At 39.9% G+C, this 25,183-nt stretch overlaps 1 protein-coding gene across 1 annotated transcript in view; it reads left to right on the top strand.

Annotated features, from left to right (window-relative positions):
• The first annotated feature begins 10,478 nt into the window (after positions 1–10,478).
• The window catches only part of clstn1 (calsyntenin 1), a 33,667-nt gene continuing 18,962 nt past the window's right edge, over positions 10,479–25,183 (top strand). The window contains exons 1-3 of the mRNA XM_083895316.1: positions 10,479–10,677; positions 21,636–21,758; positions 25,002–25,031. Of these exons, the coding sequence (XP_083751442.1) occupies positions 10,596–10,677; positions 21,636–21,758; positions 25,002–25,031 (235 nt within the window). The 5' untranslated portion in view covers positions 10,479–10,595. The remainder of the gene's footprint in view (positions 10,678–21,635; positions 21,759–25,001; positions 25,032–25,183) is intronic.

The following is a 25,183-nucleotide window of genomic DNA, read 5'->3' as shown; positions in this document are numbered from 1 at the left end:
GAGATAAGAGGAGCATATCAATAATTAAAAGCTCATGCATAAAGATGAGAGTGTGTGATGATGTTGGAGGTGGGGCCTTCATTTAAATAGTACCTTAATCCCCGCCATTAATGTGCAGCAGCCAAGATCTGCACGCTCATCACACAAGGTCACAAGGACAGCGAGACTGAAATTCCCCATGGGGATTTATTGGTGCAGGACTTCAGCCCTCCTCATGGAAGTAAACGTATACTGAACACAGTGAAGAAGAACTGTGATGTACTGTAACTGTACTGAATAATATATACTGTAGTTTAATAACATGCGCTCAGTTGCCTTCTGATGGATGACAACTTTATTTATAGGCATCTGTAAAACATGTTTTGTTTCAGTGACAGAATCTATAAAAATAAGACTCAGGATAAAGGAGAAATACTTTTATTGTTAGACAAACGTCTGACATTAGACACAAAGAGTATGAGATAACAGACATGAACAGCCACAGAACAGACAGAGAAATCTGGTGATGTATTGATGTTTCAACCTGATCCAGTTAAATTACAGGATACTGCATATGTGGTTTGATGGCAATATTCAGAATGTAAAAACACCTGATGAGGGTCACAGACAGTTTTGTTAGCCTGTCTTGTAGTATTTGGTATTTTAACTTTAATGTGAAGCAAAAAAAACGAAACGTGATCATATAATCCATTGTTTAATCGCTTAAAATAGTATTTTTAAACGCAGTCGTCCTCAGAGAAGATGCCATGTTTGAAGGTCCAGCGTGACAGAGTTCCTGACAACTCATGGTGAGAGTGCAGATTCAAGCGTGTCATGGCACAACAGAAAGGATGTTGTTATCCCTAGTTTGAATAGTAAGCTTCTGAAATGTGCACACTGGCTGCTTTGTCCATTCAGGCCGCTGTAGAAACATGGCAGCCTCTATAAAGCAAGGCCCTTGTCTAAAGTACGTATGAAAGTCTTGTTCTAAGGCTACAAAGAAACAAAACTTTGTATTACAAACATACTTATGGAGAGTATATTCAACTTCTGCTGATAAATCATCGTAAATATTACACACTGAACCTTTATCTTTAGGTGAATACAGATTATAAAGGTCCTTAAAGCCTGCGATTTGGCTTCAAGCTCTGGAAAGAGCAAATATGTGGACACTAACTTTTCTTTAGATTTTATATTATACAGTATTATGTAACAACAGTGCTGCTTGAAACTGGCCCATTTAGTCTGATGTATGTTAGGACGAGAGCCTGGATGTGCACGACTTCATCTGCCGTTATCATTCTTGTTGTCTTATTTGTTGGGTGTACATTGTGCAAGTACATTTTTATCCATTAAATATCAAATAGTTCAGTAAACGAAACACTCGACGTCTAAATCTATAGTGAAAGAAGACGATTAATCAAAGGAAGCTTTGGGAAGAGTTCTCCTCCGTCTTTAGCATCACACAGTGTTGATTTCCGATGATCTCAGCAGAGACGTTTCGCCTCTAAATATAACCACATATACCACAAATATAACCCATGTCAAGGTCAGAGGATTCACATTGAATCAAAGATAATTTCTGGTTGAGCTTTCTAGTCTTGTGTGTCTCCAGGTTTTCTTTTTTTTAGTGGTTCTCCACGTCTGCAGCTCTGACCCGCTCACCTCCGTAAACACTGATCTCGGTGGATGGCGAGCCAGCAGCGCAATTACGAGCAGTGAGTCACGGCACAAGCTGAGCTCCGAGATAATGACTGATTTTACTCCCTTATCGTCTCAACTAGTGCGTTTCAGTGTGAACCACCCCATGCACCGGAGGTCATTTTACCATAACCTCCAGATTTATATCACAGAGCGGAATCAGCTGCTGTTTCAGGGAGGAAGAGAAGAAATAAACCTCATTAGACTTGTTCTGCTTGATGTGAGTTCAGTTGTGGAAAGAACTGAAATCAGAGAAAAACACTCTTTCAGATGGTGTGCCTCATTTTTGCATTAGACTTTGCTCAGATATGGTTTGTTATATTCTTATTATTGAGGCGAGCGTCAGCATCTGAGCCAGTTTGCTGCTGTACAGACTGCACACGAGGTCGGAGACGATGGAGCGGCACACTGGCTCCAAGCCATTTTAACTTCCTCCACTTTAATATCACCCACTCACCAGATGAGCCTCCTTCAGGAGTAATGAGGGAGCAGACTGCTCACTTCCCCTGTCTGGACAGCAGGTTTTCCCATATACAAACACGATTTTAATCACAGACCGTCAACTTGGGGGTTATTACAATGTGTCTTGGGTCTGGGTTTGTGTTATTAGCTTTATCCGGTGTGTGTGTGTGGGTGAACACATGAAAGTTTTTTTCCCCAGTAGTATGTTGATGTTTGTTCAGTTAGATGGGGATGTAGATTTGCAGAGAGAGATTTGATATTAGCAGCAAACCTTTTTAAAATGAATTGAGCAAGCGCACTCGGGCAAGAAGTTTGTGCAAAAATAAAACCAATAACTGTCAGTATTTAGGTCAGTTTGATAAATCTGTAATTTATACCAAATATTAATTTACAAGATTTTACATAATCTCAAATTTGTATCATATCCAATCCAACTTTATTTTGTAAAGAGCACAGTCGACCAAATTGCTGTACAGAATAATACATAAAAGACAATAAATAAATGCCACAAAAGCTCATATGAGGCAATAAGATGCATCTAAAACAACTAATACATCAAAACATGGATGGGGGCCAATAATATCATGACTTTAAAAGCAACGTTCTCCTAAAGAATCTTAATATTTCTACACAAAAAGTATTGGAAGTTGGATGCATCAAAATAATCAACAGATTGCTGCTAACTTATTGTCATTTAAATGCAAATAAATTAAGATCAATGTACATGCATCAGCTGCCATCCGCACAATATCATGTGTTCAAGATGGAAGAATCCAAGGAGCCATGAGACCCAGACTGTCACGGATGAATGATTGGACGCCGTGTGACAGCCGCGTCAGTGCCCCCCCCACAAAACTTTGAGGCAATAAAGCCAAGGGGGTCAGAGTGTGACACCACATCTGACCCCCAGCGTGAAACCTCCGCATGGCATGTCAGAGGTGACCTTCTGTGGGAGTCAGAGGTCAAGGTCTTAAAACAAGAACCTCAATATCCATGACACCCACGGCAACCTGATGCCCATCTGGAAGAATCCACCACATATGGATGGAAATGTTTCCATCATTAATTGTGATTTTATCATTCTTGTCAGATGCAGATGATGACAAAACTTTCTTCCGTCACAATACAATCACTTTAAATGTATTGTCATAGATGTATTTCATTAATTAAAACATTTAAAACCACAGTTTACTGTACAGAAAAATAATAATCGGACAATTAATCTTGATAAATGACTCATTGTAAAAGTAAGTGTTTTATTGTGACTTTTTGGACATATATTGTCCAGCTCCACATGACGGGTCATGCATATGGATGTGGATGAAGGTGCTGAGTGAAGGCTTAATCTGCAGAGTTGTGGTCCCCTATAGAGGGAACTGGGACTATTCAGTGAGGTTATTAAGCCTCCATCTGCCAGATTCCTTCTCACTCTTGCCTTGTGTTTTAGTGTCCTGGCCTTACATCGCTCACAATGGGGGCTGGACAGCTGAAACTCCGGGCTGTTGTCAACCAAGAGGGCCATAGAATACACAGAGGCTGATTCACATTGTGATATAAAATATCAGTTAAATTTATTGTCAGGTCCAAATAATTAAAATCCTTATAACTTATAACTCCCATTTTGAAGCCACAGATCTGGCATGAGACACATAGACATTTCAAAAAGTGAAAAGTTCGGACGCATCACCTCACCGGAGAGTTGGCGATCAGACAAAACCATGCTGTCAATCACGGCGATTACAAAACCGCTTCATCACATGAACATCTGCTCAAAGATTGTAGGTCAAACAGTTGAAAAACTTTATGAATAACATGTTGAGACTGCCTAAGAACATTAACTCTGACTCTGACTCTAACCATGTCTTGAGCCATGAATACAGACTACGACTATACATCCGGCTGGACGTACAGGGTTCCACAGTTTAAAAAGATTAGCCTTTGTGCACCAGTCGGTCTTAAAACATGGATCTTTGAGGAGCCTTGAACACCATCTTGTAATGTGTGTGTTTGTATCTATGGTCGTTATATAATGTCATGTTTAAAGCCTGTATGTGTTGTGCTTTATTGTCTGTTTTTCTCTAAATGGGAACATCATCCATCCATCTTCTACTGCTTTATCCTCCACATGAGGGACATGGGGGGGGGGGGGCAATTTCAGCTGACATACACCCAAGACAAGCAGATAAAACCATTAGGAAACTGTTTAAAGTATCCTGTAGACTCCCATTCAAACTGATTCTTTTTTTTTTGTTGAACAGCAGCAAAACAACAGCCACTTTATTATTTAGTTAGCACGTGAATGTATGCATCATTCATTGTAAACTCAAGTTTCATTGTAAAGTTTAAAAGGTGCTAACTATTATTGCTGTGGTTGAGAATGAATTTCATTTTTAAAATGGGGGGGTTTGATGAGGAGACTTTGATTTAACCAGTTTGGGATATGGATCACATCTACAGCTCAGAGAGCAACCGCTTCATTCATGAACAAATAAGGATTCTGCCAAGCATCAATATGGAAATTAAACATTTCCTGAGCTGAACTGCAGAAACTTGGCGTGGCGTCAGTTTAAGAAAAGACAACTGACACTGTGTGTTTTGTTTTTTTCCCCCCAGGTTGTTGCTATAGTGAGAGTGTGAGCAGAGGATGAACTGCAGTGGTTAATAAATGACCATGAGTGACATGCAGTCCAGGATGGAAGATGAATGAGAGCAACTTATGCAGAAAGGAATCAATCACAGAGGGTGAGCTCCAAGTGTTCCCTGTGGAGAATGAATTAAACAGAAAAGGTGCAGAGCTCGAACATGCTGCCCGACTGCAGCACACACACACACGAGCACACCCACACACTGGCTTTAGTAATCACCTGTGAAAAAATGTGATAACATCCAGAACCTCTGAAGTGAGATTTAATTTCCCCTGCACCCAAGGATTTTTAAAATGAATTAATGAGACACGCATACTGCATCAGAGGGGGAAAAAAATCCCCTGCTCTTTCTATAAAAATGAATCTTTTAAACAAACAAACAAAAAAGTTCTCTGAAAATTAAGGCCACATTTCACAATTTGGGGTTTTGCGGTATGTACTTTAGGTTATCGGATGAAGAATCGGAGCGTGGATAAAGATGAAGGCAGAGTTTGAAATGCAGAGCTATAATCCTCTGAAATAACTTTTCTGAGCTCTTCCTCTGGGCCAATATAATACTGTGACACCTTGAATTATGCAGCTCATTTGTGCGAGAGCGAGTGCACGCGTGTTCTCACATCTTTGTGAGGACCAAAAAAGCTTAGAAACCTATAAGGAAATGAGGACATTTTGGCTGGACCTCATATTTTGTCACCTATTAAACTGGCTCTTTTGGGGCAAGGGCAGGGGTCCATCTTTTATTTATATATAGATAGATATTCTCAGTACAACTCAAGAATACATCTGGCTTTCAATGCGACCATTTCCATCACTGTCCTGAATGAAACTGATTTATGTTTTTTTTTTTACTCTGCTTTAATTTCATCTGTTTCAAACTGTTCCGTAATGTAACCCCTACTTTTTAAAGTTGTCCTGGCACACTTGCATTTCCCTCTTAAATCCCAGTATATCCTCCCTTGTGTCTCTGAAAACAACACATTTACTTTATTTGGAAGTCAATTATTTCTTGATTTGAATAGTATTTGCGCCGTTTTAAACTGAATCAGATGCGGAAATTTTAGCGGTTGTATTTTTAAGAATTAATTTGTGTGGTCTCTATATCCTGCATTATTTAATAATCTTATTGCCCTTTTCTGCATTATTGGTTGAATTTTGTACTCGTTTACCCACAATAACGCAAATATGGTAACAATAATGAACCATATAATGTGTATATATAGTGCTTTCTAATTGAGAATATGCCTTATCTCAAACGTGTGTGAGATACAGTACGTACTTGTACTTTTAATATTTCATTGTTAAGAATTACTGCATTTTTCAAACCAAACATTTAGTTTAGGTTACTTGTCAATTCTAGCAACATAATCTATTTGAATAAGTTCATATTTCTTCAGAATAAAAGCTCTGAACTCAATATGCATTTTTTTTTGTGAAGATAAGTAAATAATTTAAGATCAGATTTGTTAAATCATCTGTCGGGCTACTGATAGATCCTGATGCTGACCACTGGGCTAGGGAATGCATTATGTTATATAATTATCCTCACTGTGAATGCTGTGCAAACATATGTGTGTGTGTGTGTGTGTGTGTGTATGTGAGAGAGAGAGACATCAATAAACAATAATTATTTGTCGGTACACATCATCACACGAATCGCATGGAGCGGTGCCATTATGAAAAGCTCGGGGCTCTCAAAAACAAACCACCCCCTGAGCAATTAGTGGAGTAGAGAATGCAGCCCCTGCCTGTTCAGGAAAATGAAAACCAAACCTCTGCAGCCATTAATAACACGAGCAACACAACAGTCTAGACTAAAAAAACATTTAGTATTAGCATTTAGCATTTAATGGTCACGGCCACTTTGATGCCCCTGATAGCAGAGTTTTTTTCCTTGCTCTGTGTGCTGCCACCCACCCATGCCTGCAGCCCTCAGTGTACTGTAATGGAACAGTTAACAGCATCATTCCTACAGGCAGTGACGGATGATGTCCACCAGGGTGTCCACCCTCTGTCTTTTCTGGATTATAGCAGCGGCAGAGTGATGGTGGAAGGAGCATCATCTCGTGTGCTGGATCTAATCCCCACACATCCTTGTCTGGAGGCTCGAGCTCAGTTTATAAAATGGACGGCAAAGACTGCTTCTTCTTTTTTGTATGCTTAGCAGCTATGAAACAGGACGATGCAGTGAAACATTAATATCTATCGCCTATTTTATTAGATTATATCTGTGCGAGTGGTGTTTGCACTTTCTCCCTGTGTGTGCGTGGGTTTCCTCCGGGTTCTATGGCTTCTATGTGTGAGTGTGAGAGCGCCCCCATGACCCTCATGTAGAGGATAAAGCAGGAGAAGATGGATGGATGAAAACTAGAATATATTGGCATCATTTGGTCTGTACAAGTATTAAAATCTAGTAAAACTGATTTGTCGAACTGAAACGGTTAAAAAATGGAAGAAAAAACATCATTATAAATTAAATGAGTCAACTGTATCTTTTAAATACAAACATCATGTTATCTTTATCTACACTGTAAAAAATAAAGTTGAGAAAACTCAAAATTTCAAGGCAACTTACTGCAATCAATTTTTGAGTTTACAGGCCAACACAAGATTGTAAGTTTTTTTTTTTTAAAGTTCAATCAACTAATATTATTTTGTTTGACAAACGTGTAAGTTAGATTGTGCCAAATGTCTCTTTTCAAACAGTTTGGCTAACTAATCTTGTTCAGATAATGTAAAATATAAAATCAAAAGTTGATTGCAGCAAATTGCCCTGAGATTTTGAGTTTTACACTGTAAAAATAAAAAGTTGAGAACGCAAGATTTTCAAGGCCACTTCCATCCATCCATCCATTATCATAACAGCCCAACAAAAGAGCTCGAGTTTTTTAAATGTTCCATCAACTAATTCCAACTCAAAATTCTGTTTTCAAACAGTTTGGCTCTGTTTGGCTCTTCTTTTGTTCAATTTTGAGTTGCCTTGAAATTTTGAGTTTTCTCAACTTTTTCTTTTTTTTACAGTGTAATATGAGCTGGGTTTTTTCTGTACACGTTTCCAATAAAAAAGTATATATTCCTTCAGTATCAGTAGGATGTAAAAAGAAAAACAAGAGGTGAGAGATGGTGAGGTCAATAGCATTGAACCCTCCGTCTCTCACCTCCCACCACACAAGGTAGTACAATATATTGTTAAAGTGAGACAGTCTTTATTTGCTGATATTCTGCTCTGTATTATAGGGGCTTGGCCGAGATTTGAGCTCTTTTAGAAAGCGGGGGGACAGAAATGGAAGTAACTTGGACTGATCCTTTATTGCATGAAGTGTTGCAACAACGTGTTTAGGACTTGAAGACTGGAATTGACTTCTACGACCGTTTGTGAATGACAAAGTAAATTCAACAACAATGCATTCACAGCAGACGACAAACCATCAGCGCTCGTGTTTGTCCTTAAAGAGCCGAGGGCACTCACACATCAGTGGATGAGATGTTCTGGAGGAGGAAGTGACACCTCTATGATCACTCTCTGACGTCTCACACCCATCCACCGAGCGAGCCCTCCTACTGCCGGGGCCATTGTGTCCCAGAGGAATGATAATCAGGGTGCTGGACATCAGCGAGGGAGGGAGGGAGGAGAAGCTTCCACTTTCTCTTGGCCACTTTATGTGCTGCCAAACAGAGGACAAACAGGCATTGTGCTGCTGCTGCTGCTGCTGCTGCTGCTGCTGCCCTGACTGTCCCTGTTTATAGACCCATCACTTAATTGTGGCCTCACACAACTGTGTCCTTTCAAAGCTGCTTCTCCAAGATAATTACAACAATTGAGGCCGCGCCGATGTCTAATGGCCGACTTTCACTCTCAACAACTTTGACACTTTAGTGTCGTCATGTTATTCATTTATTTATTTAGTGTATCACACAAAATAAAGCATATATGTATGTTTTCCTTTTCAGAATTTTACTCAAAACGGAGACTTCCCATTAAGGTTTGACCTTTGGATTTGTAAGAAAACACACTGTGTCTGAATTTGCACAAGCAGCAGCCATGATGCAAAAAAAAAGGGAGGGAAAAAAACCCTTTTAGATGCTCATAAGTACGTCTCTGATTGCAGCACAGTCTCCTCTCCTCAGGGGTGCTATCTATGTCTGAGGGTGTTGATTAGATATCAGCCCCCACCCACATTTGCAATTCGAGGCCTTTGGTATTCTCACATTTCCATGCACTTATTTGTTTTTTCCCCGCCGGGTGTTAATTTATAACCGTTCAATATAATGCTCGTTTGTATTGAATATTGCACAAGGCTCATTCACTGCTCGGCCAAATTGGACACTGGGCAAAATTAAATGCCTGGTTGTGCATTGGATTTAAAGTTTCCATCGCAACGTTTTTGACTACAGAGGCACATTAGCAGTTCCCACACTATTTGTTTGTCACATTGTAGATAGTTCATGCTGTCATGATGTTATGCAGCCTAGACTCCTGCAGACCACCATGCTCTCAGGTATCAGCCTCCTGTAAAATAACTGAGGAGGCTGATGCCTGATAAAACATCTCATTTTGGTCCAACAAGTCTCGATGACACCCACAGATTGAGCAAAGGTATAATTATATTATACATTTGCTTCGGGTTCTAGGTACACAAACTCCTTGGGGAGTCCTTGTTGGCCTCTGGGCTCCAGTGTTGTGTTTTAATTCCACATGATTAAAATAACTATTATCCTCACAAGCCCATGTGTAACACAAGAAGCCATTTAGCCCCCACCATCACTCTTTAGTTTTGTCGTCTGTGCTAAACAAGCTGCATGCTCCCACAATAACAGTGCCGACGTCACTGGCCACCCTTGGACACACGCTGCCTTCATGGTCTCCTCTGAAAATCGGATTTTTGAGCACTTTGGGCTGTGGCTCTGATATGAAGTGGTCTGGGCTGGGAAGAAACAGGCCTAAAAATGGTTGGAATAATCCAGGTGATAAAATGCCGAACTAGTTCAGTTTAATGACAAAATCCCTACAGACTAAGTCCTAAAAGTATTCTTTAAAAAAAAAAAATGCACAAAAGACCAAAGCGTTTTGTCTAATTGTAATCTGATCCACTCTATTCACCCGCTTTGTAAACTCTTTCTTTCCTTTGTGTTTGTCCCAGATGAAGAAAAGATATTAGGCATCAAAAGCAGCATGTAAGATGATATTGCATTTTGTCCTACTAAATAAATGAATCTATATATCAATCTTCTTATGCTATTGTTTTTTTTTGTTTGTTTTGTTTGCCCTGGTTCCCATAAAGGAACTTTGGGTCATACAATGAGTCTTTAAATATCCAATCCCCATTTGATCCACAGTTGTTGCAACCTTTGTGTGTAAACAGATAATATTTATATGTATTAAAATATATATTTATTTTTTTTTAACCTTTACTTATGCAGAGAGACCTGTCAAGGACAATCATAACAGTATATATATTTATATACGTATTATATTTATATATGTATTATATTTATAACTGTCAGTGGGGAGGCAACACCACATCAACAGAAAGAATCTCGATCTTCCAGTGCAGCCTGAATCTCCGACAGTCCTTGAACGCACCGGGCTCCACTCACGCAGAGGAGCGCTGATTGAAGCGGAGAGAGAGCAGCAGAGAGCGGCGGCGGCGGCGACGACGGCCATCTTAGAGCTACCGTGGTAACCGACACTCATCTTCTGGATTTTATTTTTCCTGTTGAGAGAAACACTCCGCCTGACTGACGGTGGGAAGAAGGAGAAGAAGACCGTATTTTTTTTCTGAAGTCGCTGCGGTTTGACTCGAATTCGGGATGCGGTTCCGAGGGAATACGCGATTTGCATCCGCTGTCGGACTGGTCCTCGGACTATTATGTGCGGTGGAGGCAGCTAAAGGTAACTAAGCTGGGATTTACTGTACATCCCTGGCGTGTATTTGTCACGCAGCTTTTCCGTGGATTGTGGTGTGCGGTTTGTACTGAGCCCTCTTTATCTCGGCGGAGGTTGGAAGAGGGGAGCGTTGGTGAGAATGTGCGGGTTCACAGTGATGCGTGTTCACTAACCTGTTCTGGGATGGTTCAGCTCCGCAGCAGACGCAGCAGCCGAGGGATGATGGAAGTATCCCACCGGTAGCAAGTGCATGCATCCCGCGATAGTGCGTCAATCTTAACCTCTGACAAGCCAGAATCAAACATTATATCACATAAATATGTATAATCTAAGTGTAAAAACGCACATTAATACATGTTTCTTTTGAGTAGTGCACTTCAAAGATAACGTAAAGGCCACAAATCGACCCCCTTCTGTCATGTTCTGCAGCTAAGTCTATTTTTAGGTTCAACTCCCCTTTTTTTTAATTAAAAAATAAATAAATAATAATAATAAAATAACAACAAATTTGTCACATTTGCGTTGTTTGTCCTGTTATGTTTCTATTTTTAAAATCTACTTAAGGGCAGTTGAGTATGTTTGAATATAGGCGAGTGCTTATACGTTTCATTTATTTTACAGTCGATGCCATTTAATGCAGAATGAACGCAGCCCAGGTTTATTTCCCCACAAACAGGCCCTAATGCTTGGTTTGGCATCGTTGTGTGGTCTCATCAGGATGGAGCTTGGTTGGCTACGCATTGCAGATCCTCTTTACACATGCTCCTGTTTTATCTATGGATTTAACATTTCAACGTGCAGTGATTACAGGACATCATATAAACCTTTATTATTACAATATGTGTATATATACATAAATAGATAAATAAATGGGGAAAATGTGCTCTTCATTTGCAATGTCACTGATGGACACCATGCCTCCTTTATCTGGTGCAGGCAGCAGAGTAGGGCGGACCACCTCCTCCACCTCTCTGCTCACATGAATCCTCTCTTTTCCTGTCAGAATCATCACACTGTGCTTTTAGGTTAAACTCAGTCCAATGACTCCCTGATCTGGAGACATTGTGTCTCTCTCTCTCTGTGTGTGTGTGTGTGTGTGATGAAGGCAGGTGCATATTAGTCAGTGTGGCCATATCAGCATGCCTGGGCAGCCACCAATGCTGGAGGCCATTGTGAGCAGTTTTCTCTCTAATGTTACACCCATATTTGTTCTCTATGAGCACAATAAAGACCATAAAAGGGACGTTTGATCCTACGAAAATCTACACAGGGGCTTTTTCGTCCGGCCATATTTTACTCCTGTTGCCATGTCGAGCAGCTGAGAATGCACAGCACTACCAGGCAGTAACTTAATTTCTCTTTTTTTCATCAATCAAACGGAAAAGGTTGAAAACAGCTAGTCCCAGGTAGTGTGTTTTTCTAATGCGTTTGTAAAACACACCTGCTGGCTTTCCGGTCCTTATCAGCAAAGGAGGCCTGTGAAATCACCATCTATGCGAAGGCTTATCACTTAACGACCAAAGGTCACTTCTGTATTTCATGAGCTGCCTGTTGTCACCTGCAGTCCAGCTTTGTGTTTTCATGGCTTTCTGTTGATCTCTCTTTTTTTATTATAAAGGTTTCATGTCATGTAGTGTTTCTTCTCCCTGGAACCATGTGGTCTAAATCTCCTGAAAACCACTTGATGTTGTCACTTCCCAAACAAACTGAATTTGTTTAGGCTCATTCAGGATTCATTCCACAATTTATCGAAAAAAAAAACCACGTCTTGACTCTAGCTGTGTTTCACGGTGGACACGGACGATTCTGCCTCGATGCAGTGACGGAACAAAATCTTATTATAGCCACGTAAAGTTGCTTGTTGATTTTTTTTCCATCTGCTAGAAGCTGCAGCTCGACTGCTGTGACATTAGCTTTGGTTTTGGATATGGAACGTTTCAGTTTCATTAGTAAAGAAGTGGAAAATCAAGTAGTAGATAATTTAGGATACAATGCATCATGGAGTTGAATCAAATTGAATTTATTATTATAAAATTGGGAGACCAGTGAAGAGGCACAGTCCTATTTGATACACTTCACACAGCTGTTAAAGGAATTATAAGTGTGTGTCGTATGTAGCAGTCCTGTTGAAGAAGGTTTTTAACACCCTGTTGTCTTTAGCAAAACACCATAACACTTCGGTTATGGTATATGTGACTTGTTTTCCGTGTCTAACCCATGTGATCTGTTACCATGAGCAGCTGCTGCGTGTCTATATGGTCTGGAGTTAAATGTAAGGGTCTGCTGAAATACACAAGCTTCTCCAGTGCTGTGCACCCAAGGATAGACAAAGGCAAAGCTGGCTGACTGGAAGTTTCTTGGCTCATTCATCATCAAATTAATTAATTCTAGTTGAACAAATTGGATTCTTGTCCTGCTTTGTATGGTGCCATGGACTTAACTTATGTGCAGTCCTCACATGGCTGGGATAAAGTAATACAGGTCTAGGTCTCTTTATGTATTGTAGAAGCCTGCCATTCATCCATATACAATTGCTGTTAGTTCATTGTCATGCTGTTTTTGCATCACGCCAGTAGTTTTTCTTTTTGAAGTAGATTTTATTGGGCTGGTGTACCCCTGATGTTCTTCCCTGATGACAACATTATTAAATCACTCAGTAATTGAGATGACTCTGGGGAAATAAATATGCTTACAGTTTGTATTTGCTATTGATTTAAACTTTGAAGCAACCACCAGTCTGTGTGACATATGTTGTTCTGCTCTGTTATGGCAGACTCTATATGCATGCACACAGCTGACAATCAACACATTCTTTGAATGTTCTTTGTCTGTTGACCATTTCTTAAACTAGAAATAACATTAACTCGCTAAAATGTGCTGAACTACTTTTTTTAAAATATGTTTTTCTTTGATCCTACCTTTATGTGCTGGCAAAATTAAACATAATATGACACTGGTGTCAGTGTGTGGTTTTGATTGATAAGATCATTTTTATTATGTACAGTGATCTGCTTCACTGTTTGACCCCATCACTGATTGAACATAGATGAAACTCTAGGAGCGCGTGAAAACATCTATGCTCAGTCATCATTGTCTGTACTTGTAGGTTTGTCTCAGTGCAGGGAATCTGGGGGAAGAAACCTCTTAACTACATTATACGAGACTGATTTCCTAAGTGTTTTATAAATGGCTGTTTGGTGGCACTATAATCACTTGCTCTTTGAGTGATGGACCAAATTTACATCACATTTCATTTCAGTTTGTTTTCTGTTTGTTGAGGTTTTGCTGCCAAAGAGACAATCTGGACGTTAGTAATGAATGAACTTTATGTTCTTATTTAACGGGATTTTAAAAGTGACTACTTCTGTGGAGTAGAAGCACCATTATGAACCATTTTACCCTGCATTTCCTTCACTAACAGATTTCTTGCCCTAAACACAGGCCCTGTTCCTACACGTTAACTCTTACATGTTTTCAGTATTTATTCAGAGCTTCTGCAGAGGAACAAAGGGCTTTTAGACCTCGACATTGAGGTCGGGATCTTGACTAAGCATGTCACAATGTGGTCACTGTTCAAAAAATAGCGTCTCAAGCCTCTCAAGAATGTCTATATGAGATAATCCTCCGAATGTGCTCAGTTGTTGGAAGTATTTTGATTTGGTAAAATGTTACTTTGTCCTGGAAAGACTAAATTTGGGTCGGCTATCTCAGCTATCTCCCATTGGTGCCTTCGTCAGCTGAATGAAGTCAGTGAACTGTAACGAATGGGTCATTCGGTTGTGAATATTAAGTTGTGCGAAATGACTGTGAATGTGTCGGCCACTAGAGTCCCTGTTCTAAATGTTTTATATGAATACGTCATGAGCACTTCAAAAAGCAACATGTTATAAAGATCACATTGCATGAAACTCCACAAAGCCTCAACATATAAACGTTGAGTTTAGTTTTCCTTAAAATGTCATTAAATAAAACAACTCACAAAAGCATACATGTTTAATTTCAATTCCTGAAGTTTATCCGGCTGTGTTGTGACCCCTCCCTTGAGTCCCATGGCATCTAGCAGAATAACTGGCACTGCAGAGTTATTCACTGTTTGGGTGTGTTCACATTAAGATTCAGATTCCGTGGGAAACAGGTAACCAGAGTGCACATTACCTGCCGCAGTTCATCTTCAGCCGAGCGCCTGTGCAGACCTGCGGCCGTCTCATTCTCACTGCTTCACTCTCACTGGCCCTTTTGTGTCGTTTACACTGAGAGGTGATTGAGTTGCATTCAGGGCTCTGCAGCTCCCAACCCCCTCTTCAGTGCAGTGCTACGGTCATCCAGGGTGTGTTCGCTCTCTTTGCGTAGCAGACAAACAAATGTTGTTGCCTGGCAGGGAAACTGAGAGACTCTCCTCTGTGAGCGGGGTGTTTGGGGAGTAAGGGGCCCTTAAGGTCTGGGCTTCCTTTCAGGGTTTTTAAGTCTTGCAAGAACAGTCCCCAGTCTGTGATACGGGTGGCTTGCGTCAACAAGCTCAGGAGCTTGAGAGGCAAAAATAAACAGAGGAGTGTGCCCACTGTCAGAGTGTTAGCAGATTGTATGTCGATGATTCTTGGTCCATGGATTTAAAAGTCGCTAGCATAAATGTTGTCAATAGTGCTGCCACTTTTTTTAAAACTCGTGTTTGAACAAATATCAAGTATTCTGTTGAAGTAATTAGGGTAGACCATGTGGTAAATTACCTCAGATGGTCTGATGTGCTTCTAGGCTGTATATTTCAAGACTGAATGTTTGAACTAACCCCACTGAGTCTGAACCCTAATTGTCAGTGACAAGAATAAGCATGCATTATGTTTGTATGGTTTCAACTTTTGTCTGGCACTACTTCTCTTGAATCTTCCCTGAAGTCTGGGCTTGTAACCGTATTGTTGCTGGTTCAAATCCAGGTATGGATCAAAGGCCATACCATGCACCTGAGCAAGGCACCCAATTAACTAATGCCTGCTCCTGGTTTATTTGTGTTCACTACTGGTTTGTAAAAGGATGGGTCCATATCTTGAAATGTCTCCCACATACTTGTGTTTCTACAGGTGGTGTGTTTGCATATTTTCCACAGTTGAAGATCTTCACATTCCCCAAACTTTCCCTTCATTTTGCCATCTCCTTAGAAACAGCTATCACCAAACCACAGACACTCCCTTCTCTTCAGTGTATTGCTGCAACTGATGGGACCAATACTGTACGAATAACAACCTGGCAACAGAGAGGCTTTATTTAGTCTCCCGCAGTAATAAGACAGGCCGCGTGTAGACTGTGCTTCCACTTATGCCGCCTGTGATTGGCATGTTTGGCTGGTAAATTAAATGAATTTATAATTCTGTATAATTGAACATTTTCAACAAAGCAGAGCCTAGTAATTTGTATTGTTACTTGGGGCTTAGTCTATAATTTACAATAACCTCTCTTATGCAGTCTGTAGATCTACCTTTTGTTGATGCACAGTTATTCTCTGATTGTAGTATTAATGAGGCAAAAGAGGACCAATGATGAAGGCTTGTCTGCATCATATGTGAAATGTGAGCTGAGTCAATGAAGCAGAGCCTCACAACGCGTCACAGTCGTGACACTTGGCTGCAACATCATTATTACACAACAAGCCCTCAGAGGTTCCTAGCCTTCTTCTTATAATTACTGGCTGATCAACTGCTGCAGTAATGATGCTACAATCTAGACAGCTGTGCTGGTTCTCCTTACTTTATGTACTATGTACTAAATTGATGTTCAGGTTTGGTGTGATCGCATGTGTAATAGATGGTAATTTAAACATGTCATATTTTCTTGTTTAGCCCATGTAGAAGTAGTGACAGTTATAGTGTAGCTGAGCCTATTCTAAGTTTTTTTGTTGCAAGAATATGACAGAACAAAGAACAGCAGTGGTATGGTGGGACTGAGCCGTGTACAGGTGTCCTGTTGAATGTCAGCATTACTATGGTCCATTGTAGCCCTAACTTTCTTACAGGAAGCCTTTCATTATATTAACAGGTGTATAGCTGAGGCTTCAATGAAAAGCTTAGCAGTCATAAAGGGGCTTTGTATTTGTGCCTCTGTCAATGGCCATTATAGCCGTGTTTCCACCGAGTTTAAAGGTTTGGTACAGTACATTTTGTTTTTGCATTTCCATTAGGAATGATACTCTTCTCGCTCCACCCACAACAGTCAACTGATTGGTCGACAGAAAAACATCACTTCCTTGCGATCGGTATAAATATCCTATGGCAGTTGAAGCAACTATCCGCAGTCTATTCTCATACAAACATTGATGTCTTCTTGAGACAACGGCGAAAGAACCGAGCAGGAAAAAAAGCTGAATTTCCTCCATGTCCTCTTGTCTGATGTGTCTTGGTCAATGTCGTTGCTTATTGAACGCATAGCCATTGGACACAGCCCGCACCCCACCTACCAAGAAAAAAGTACTGTTCTGAGTCAAAACGCAAGCGTAACCATTCTGAACTGTACCTTACTGTACTGTACCGTACTGTACCATGATGAAAACAAAGCATATGTTATCCTGTTCTTTGGGACTCAAACTGGAAAACAAATGGTTAAAAATTAATGAAGGCTCATCTTGTTGCTATAAATAGTACATATTCCTCCACATAGAAATGGACTGAATGTGTGCATGAATGCGGATAATTGAAATGGAGAAAGCTTGTAGCTGTACATTCTCATAATTATATTGCCCGGTTTTTCGACGTAATCGCCACTGTTTCACTGAACACTGAAGCTGTTTTTTTTTTACATTTTAAAACGTCTCCAACCTAACGTCAAACCTATATTTCATAACACTGAGATATTCACTTAAAGCGTAAACCAAACACCCTCTTCTCTGCAGCAAAATTCACCCTGTGCCTGATTTTAGAAAAATGCCAAAGAAGTGGGCTGAGATGTGAGTGAGCGAGAAAAGGAGAGAGTGCAGTGTGGGTGTGGAGTCTGGTAGTGAAATCTGATTCCCAAGTTGCAGTTGCCGCTCGCGCTGATAGTCGTACACATTGACATAGCACCGTCTGATATTATCCGTAGACATGTTGCTATGCTGTTTGCAGCCATGTAAAATGTTGTAATCGACTGGTATTGATAACAAGGGCTACAATGACAAGCCCGTGATATGTTTGAATTTCTGACTTCCCCAATGGAATGTGGTGAACTCAGACTTGACATCACTCCCAGTTCCGAGTTCGGATGTTAATGAAACGCAGCATTCATCCTTGTTCACCTGTTTCAGCAGACCCCTGCATTTAAATTCTGCTTCTTCTCCAAAACGCTCCTTGTCCTCTCAAGTTGTCCCTCTCTGTAGCACTGGACATCTGAAAGGTGGATTCCAGCCAAACATCACTTGAATAACTTTAGTTTCTTGCTCTTTACTAGTACTTGGCAGTCTTTGTTTGATGTCCTGTTTGTTACTTGACCTTGTCAGTGAATAAAATGGAGGCATTCCATTATAGGATGAAATGACATTGGCTTGATTTGCTGCACAACAGAATTGCTGTGTCCAGTAACCCTCTGTATCTGCACACATAAGGTTTCATGTGTGTGCTTGTCATTTTACAGAGGCAATGTCATTGGTCAGATTAGAGTTAGATTTATACTTTTTTGTGGAGTGGTTTCCAAATATTCTAGGGTTAGACTGCTACTGTATTTTTGGGGTTATTTTTGGCAGATGATGACATTGCAAGGTTAAAAATGAATATCAGCCCATAATAGTGTTTAGAAACTCCCCATACTGAAGTGATATGTGTGGCTACAAATATAACAGAGGGTCACTGGTGTCCAATTTTGTCCTCCGCCTCAGCCCCACAGTGAATGCATGCATAGCAATGTTTGTTTTTAGGGTTTTTTTTATAGTCAAAGATTTTCAGTGGCAGTTTTAAGGAAGGCGGTTTCTTGCATCATTATTTTTGTATCCCACTATCTTAAAAGTATGCAGAATGTTTTTTTTTTCATCCCACTTGGGGATTTGTATGAGGCCATTTTTACCTTTTTTGCCAGATTATTATTATTAGAACACTTAGTCAACACGGCAGTTAATATACAACACCTCGTGCTTCCCCAGCATCCTCGACTGTATGTTAGAGATTTCTTCATCTGTTTCTTTGAAGTGAGGTAATGGCTGAGTCTGTAGGATATAATTAGACCAGTGGTAAGTATGCTTTGCATGAGATGAACTGGTTCCCTAATTTAGTCGAATTTAGAAAAAGGCTGTCTTTTTCCACGTGAAGCATCCTCACTGCTGCAGCAGCAGGCCCTCCTCAGATTTTTTCACTTCAAAGCCCTTTTTTAAATCTTATTCCATCCTAAATCCCAAAGCTTCCTCTCCCTTAAGAATCGCAGACATCCCCCAGGTAGCATATATTATATACCATGCAATAAATCACCCAGTTCCCGTGAACAATAGTGTCTGCGTTTATGCACATCTCATCTTTGTGGCTCGGCCAAGCAAGTCACGGCACAACAGTTGGTCTTCAGTGCTGGTGCTGGCATGTGAGGGAGATGAAGCTGTCTTGTCAAATGGGTCTTGTTGCCAGTTTCACAAAATGTCATGTCATTTCATGCTTTTGATTTTGTGATTTTGAAATTGTGCATTAGGTTTCATTTAATGAAAGATGTGTGTGTTTGAATAGTGCCTTGATTTTATTGCTGACACACGGTAGTAGTGTGTTTTGCATGGGAATTTAGCCTCGTATATCTGTATCTTTTGTCTTCAATCTTACACCTCACTTTTGCCACGTTTTCCTGTTTGCCATCTGTGAGTATAATTGTGTATCTCTTTTTCCTCTGCAGATTTGAGTGCTCATCTCAAACTGTTGTTGTAAACTGGTCTGTTGGATTCAAATGCTACATGCTAGATAACAGTATATTAAGTTAAAATAGACATTTATAAATCAGATGCAGACTATTTTAAGAGGAAATTTAAATGTTTGCCATTTGAGCCACATAGTGACTGTATGGAGTTTGCATTTTCTCTCCATTCACAAGCGGGTTTCCTTCAGGTGTTCCGGTTTCCTCCCAATGTGAATGTGAGAGTGAATGGTTGTTTGTTTCTGTGTTGTTCCTGCGATCTGTTTCACTTTATTTGGCTCCACTGGCCCCAAAAATGTGGAGGATAAAGAGTTAGACAATTAACTTGAGGTCTTTAATGTTCGCTTGATGTTGTACTGTTCATTGCTGGCCTGGTTCAGCACATCTCAATGCTGAAGGCTACTAAAAACTGATGGACCCGACTACCCGTAACTGTGACTCTGTGGAAGCTAAAGCAGATTATCGTAGTAGTCTGTCCTGGCAATCTGTCTAAAGACATCCACTTTACTTCAGGTCACAAGATGCTGAGCGCAGGCGATTTATTGAGCTTGATTAATTACAAATGACTTGCAAAGACCGTAGACGAGCACTGCAGATACAGGACACGAGCCAGAGATGTGAAGGAATCGGAAAGCTTTATGCAGTTTACAGCATCTGAGACATTTACACATCATTTACTACACATCTACTATTTGTTTGTCATTGCTAATCTGCTATATCATTACCCCTTTTTTACAAATGTGGTTTAAGTACATGTGACCTGAAATATTTGTTGCATGTCCTGCATTTCCCCATCAGCTTATTACTTACTGCTGCCATGTTTAATGTTTTAAGTCCAGTTAATTAATTCATTTTATTTTTTATTTATGTCAAACAAATCCCATTCAAGCAGCTTTTAATTCATTTTCAATGATCAAGTAGTCACTGCGAATGACACTAAATTATGTAATGACACTACACCAAATCATTTGCTCACCATCGCTGCTTCAAGCTAATGTAGATTTCCCTTATATGTGGTTATTTTTTTAAGGTCATTTTATAATGCTGGAACAGAATGTGTTATTGAACATGAGGCAGCTGGCTTTTAGTCAGATGATGAAATCAATCATTCATTCATGTTGCTGTGGCTTTTCACATTATGAAATAATACACAAAATCACACAATTCTATGTAAATATTTAAATCTGAGATAATTTTTTTGTTAACCCAGCTCTGTGCTTTAGCACGTAAAGAAGCGTAGCATCTCATTTAACATGAATTTTTACTGGTTTGTATGTCAAATTAAGACTATCCAAAAAGGCCTTTCTTAATTACAGACAACTGGGTGAAGTTTACCAAATTATCTTATTAATTACACATTGCTTTTAATGACAAATTAAGGCCAAGTAATGTCTGGTTCTTATAAAGCATGCAAGTATCTCTCAATGTTTAAACAGGATTAAGTTTCAAATATGATTTCTTGGAGTGTGTTTAGTTGATTGATGAGACCATTGGCCTGATTATAATAATCTAATCTTGAAACTCAATTGTGCATTCTTGTCCTGTACAGGTATCATTTAAAAGCCAAACAGTTGGCTTACTTTCTAGTCAACTACTGGCAAATTATGACACGTTATGAATTAATAAAGGTTGTTAACCACAGATTAATTACTATGTAACCACACCTGTTTCTTTTTTGGGACTCTTGTTGGACTTTTGTCAGTGATATCTCACAGTCGATTGTGATAATGCAGCAGTACATATCTTTATAATAGATTAGTTTGATCCAAGACTCAGGGAGCAGATCATCTTAATCAATGGGGTTAAGGTGAGGGCATTAACTTAAATTGCCCTCACTGCTACACTGACTCAATAAATGTGATCAAAGACTAAATAAAGCGCCTCTTGTTAATGGGACTTGCGCAAGAGTTGCAGTCAGACGTCCTAATTATAATAAAGTGGTGCTGTGTCCAAACTAAAATCATTACTATATGATTGTGTTTATGATAAACAGTGCAGACAAAGATTTTTGTTTGAAATTGCTTATTTGTTCTGATGAGAGAGGAGGAAAAACTATATTGACTTTATTTGTATAGACCTTTTTTTTTATTGTAGGCACTCATGTTTTCTCTTTTTGTTTCTCACAGTCAATAAGCACAAACCATGGATTGAGACGACTTACCATGGGATCGTAACTGAGAATGATGACAAAGTGCTACTGGACCCCCCTCTGATTGCACTGGATAAGGATGCTCCTCTACGATATGCAGGTAAGAGAGGAGGTTTAATGCTGCTGCTGCTGCTCCCTGTTCCTTTCGTGGCTCAGCCTCACTAAACTTAATATTATGCATCTCTCATTTGACATTTAAGAAAGGAGACTAAACAACACAGAAAGAAGTCTTCACATTAAAGCTTAGAGTAGAGAAAATCAAATACTTTATTTGTGGCTAATACCAATATCTTATCCTTGTTTTTCTACTGTCATTTACCTCTTTAAAAAATCTTAGCTGTTCATAATAATTTATTGACTCTGCTTTTACTACCAAACTATAAACTGCTTTTTTAAAATCATAGTGAGTAAACGACATTTGTAGCCCTTAGTCACATCTTTCTCACATGACAGTGGGTAGCGGACGTCACTCTTTACAGCATGGTTTCAGTGCTCTGAAGCATTTATCTTCAATCATAGAGTTTACTTTTATATTTTACTGACTATCATATTATTGGCTCATCCCCAATCTTCACTAATGAAGAATGCAAGCTTATATATATATACATTCTTTTGGTTTTGCCAATGTGTTATTTTTCAATTGAAGTAGTTATTATTGAAAATGATTATTATTATTTTTTAATCACCTGTAAATCATTGTTTTTGTGATGGAGGTTCAATATAGATGAAATGATCACTGGTTCGGTTATCAGTGTTGGATAATTGGTTCATGAACGCTTGGTAGCAGGCTTAGTGGCTTGTTGGCATACTCCACATGTAATTATTATGACATGTCTGTTATACTGACACACAGCTGGCTTCCATAGCCACCAGACTGGCCCTTTTGATATTCAGATCAAAATACTCTTTCATGTTATTTTCCCTCCCAGTGGTGAAGCACAATTAGTGTGCCGCTATGTACCAAGGCAGCATTGGCTCTGGGGCTTTTTAATCCCATCAGGATTGACTTTGGCCAGAATTCAAAACACCACAGCAGTGGAAATGATTTCACGTCACATGACTTGTGCGATCTTTTGTCTGCTGTGCTCTTCACACTCAGTAGTCACACTCCACTTGAAATAGCCTTCGTTTTTAAAAGAAAAATGCCACATAACATCTCTGTGCCAGTCAGAGGAGAAGCCAAATGTAATATTGTTCACAAAGATGAGGGAAATAAAATGTGAAGTTGGCTCTTGGGAGCGACTGCAGATCATGTGCTGATTAGGGGTGATTGGCTATAACTTGCAAAACTCTTTAACAATCGGATTATCGGGCTGTAAATCGCATAGTTCGTGAACTACGATGAATTTGTCAGGGATTTTAATAATATTCCCTCCACACAAAGTTTGTCTCCTCTCACAGTAAATTAGCACTGAATACAGAGCCTGGCTCTTTTGTTTCAGCTGGGCCTCCCTTTTTTGTTGAGCGCGAGTTGTGTAAACGGACTGTGTGTCCTTGTGAAGTCGCTCCCAGGAGCGAGCAATCTGGCCTCCCGTGGCAGGAGGGCTGACCAGCCCGGCTGTGTCAGCCTCCTTCTAGTTGGCCCCAACTGTGCCAACAAACAGGGTTCATTGTAAAGCTGACCGTCCAAATGTCCAATCATTGGCTCTTCGGTACGATCAGTGAATAGGTGAATGTTAAGCATGGACAAGAAGCCTCTGTCTGCAGTCAGTGCTTTTACATGACTGTAGAAAAAAAATTAATTATTGTGTAAATCTGACTAAAGCTAGAGTTTCAAAAATATATATTAACAAGTTTGACTGAAATTGTAGTAAATGGAATGTCCCAGCACGACTCGCCTCAGCACAGCACGTTTTATTTTGTTTTGCTTTTCCATTAGCGATAGCACCTGGTACGTTTTCTGGTACCTGCTCTGGTGAGATTCCAAGCGACCTGAACTGATACTAATATGCGTGACATCATCAGACGGCTGACCACTGCCATCACTTGAAGGGGCATGAGCAAGACGTCCGACACAAGAATCAAACTGAACAATGCTGAACTGTAGATCAGTTAAAAAGACTTAACAATTCTGAAAACATGCATTAATCCCCAACATTTTGATTGGAAATTTCAATATTGAATTTATTTTTTGTTTTGTGAATTAAGCGACACTACTGCTGAAAACCTGCGATTGTGACCGCATCCCAGTCAGACGGAGTCTGTGCTCCGGTCATTCAGGAAGTACTGAACAATTGTGTGAACAAATCCTTTTAATTAACAGATTCTAATGATTCAATACATCAAAAGTAACTGCTTTAGAAGTCACTCATCACTAGTTTGTGTGCGTCGTGTATGAAACGAAGTGACAGCAGTTTCATGCAGCCGTGCTGTGATGACCCCGCCAATGTTGAGGAGGTGCTATAGCAATGGAAAACCAACCAAGCCATGTAGGGTCGAGCCTCGCTGAGTCGAATCGTGTTTTAGCGCCTTAACACACCTAGATGATGTGGATGAGTTGAATTATAATTGCATGTATACTTGGACTCAAACAAACCTAGCCGGTCTGTGCATGTACCACAATTCCAACACCGGGCTTTGACTTGAAAATAATAGAGACGCTGTCCTAAGTAGTTCGGCTGTAGTTGTAGGCAACTGGACTTGCTTGAGGTAAGTTGACCTGGATGACTTAAAGACTTTAATATATGGTCGTGCTGTGCCCTAGAAAGACATGGAATATCAATAGCATATTGATTTATTAGCCTCTAAGTATAATGTTATCGCACACACCAATCAGAGTGATGGCTGAAAAGCTGAGTAATTCCTAAAGCCCCTATATGAACTAGTCATTAGAGCTGCAGTGAACACAGAGGCCCACAACTCCCACGGCATGACTGGCCATGTACGGCCGCCCCGAATATGAAATCCATTTCTTATTGTAGGTGAAAAACAAAATGTCCAGGTCCATTCCACTGGAGGCCTTTAAAATAAGCAGTCGAGTGGATATTGATCAATTCATCATTGTATGAATGTGTGCACCCAAGATTTCTTTTTCTCATCTTCCCATTCTCATGAATTGGGAAATAGCTCAGATTTTTTTTAGACCACGAAATATGGATTTTATTATTAAACACTGATTTAAAAACTAGTTTGCACAAAATGACTGTGATGTTTTTGAGAGAGCCATTCTTTCTTACCTGTTTTAAATTCTTTCAACTGCCAGAAGACTCTTTGCTTGCGAAATGTTTTGTAAGCTTAGAGCAAGAGCTACGTATGTTTCCCTCCTGTCCTCCCTATGTTTTCTCTGAGCCTTCCAACTCTTCTTCTAACTGATCTGGATTTATCTTTTCTCCCTTCCTTGTAGAGAGTTTTGAGGTGACCCTCACTGAAGAAGGTGATCTTGGGCTCTTTCCTTCTGCCTTGTGCTGAGTTGTTATTATTAACCCACTAACGCAAAAACCACATCCACACGTTTACACAGCAACTCCCGCCATGCTCTGTAATCTCCCCATTCTCGATTTTTCTTTTTTTTTTTTCTTTTTTTTT

This window comes from Microchirus variegatus (assembly GCF_963457635.1).
Source record: "Microchirus variegatus genome assembly, chromosome: 9".
In the NCBI taxonomy this organism is placed as follows: domain Eukaryota; kingdom Metazoa; phylum Chordata; class Actinopteri; order Pleuronectiformes; family Soleidae; genus Microchirus; species Microchirus variegatus.
The sequence above is the reverse complement of the archived record's forward strand: the minus strand, read 5'-3'. Positions and strand labels throughout refer to the sequence as shown.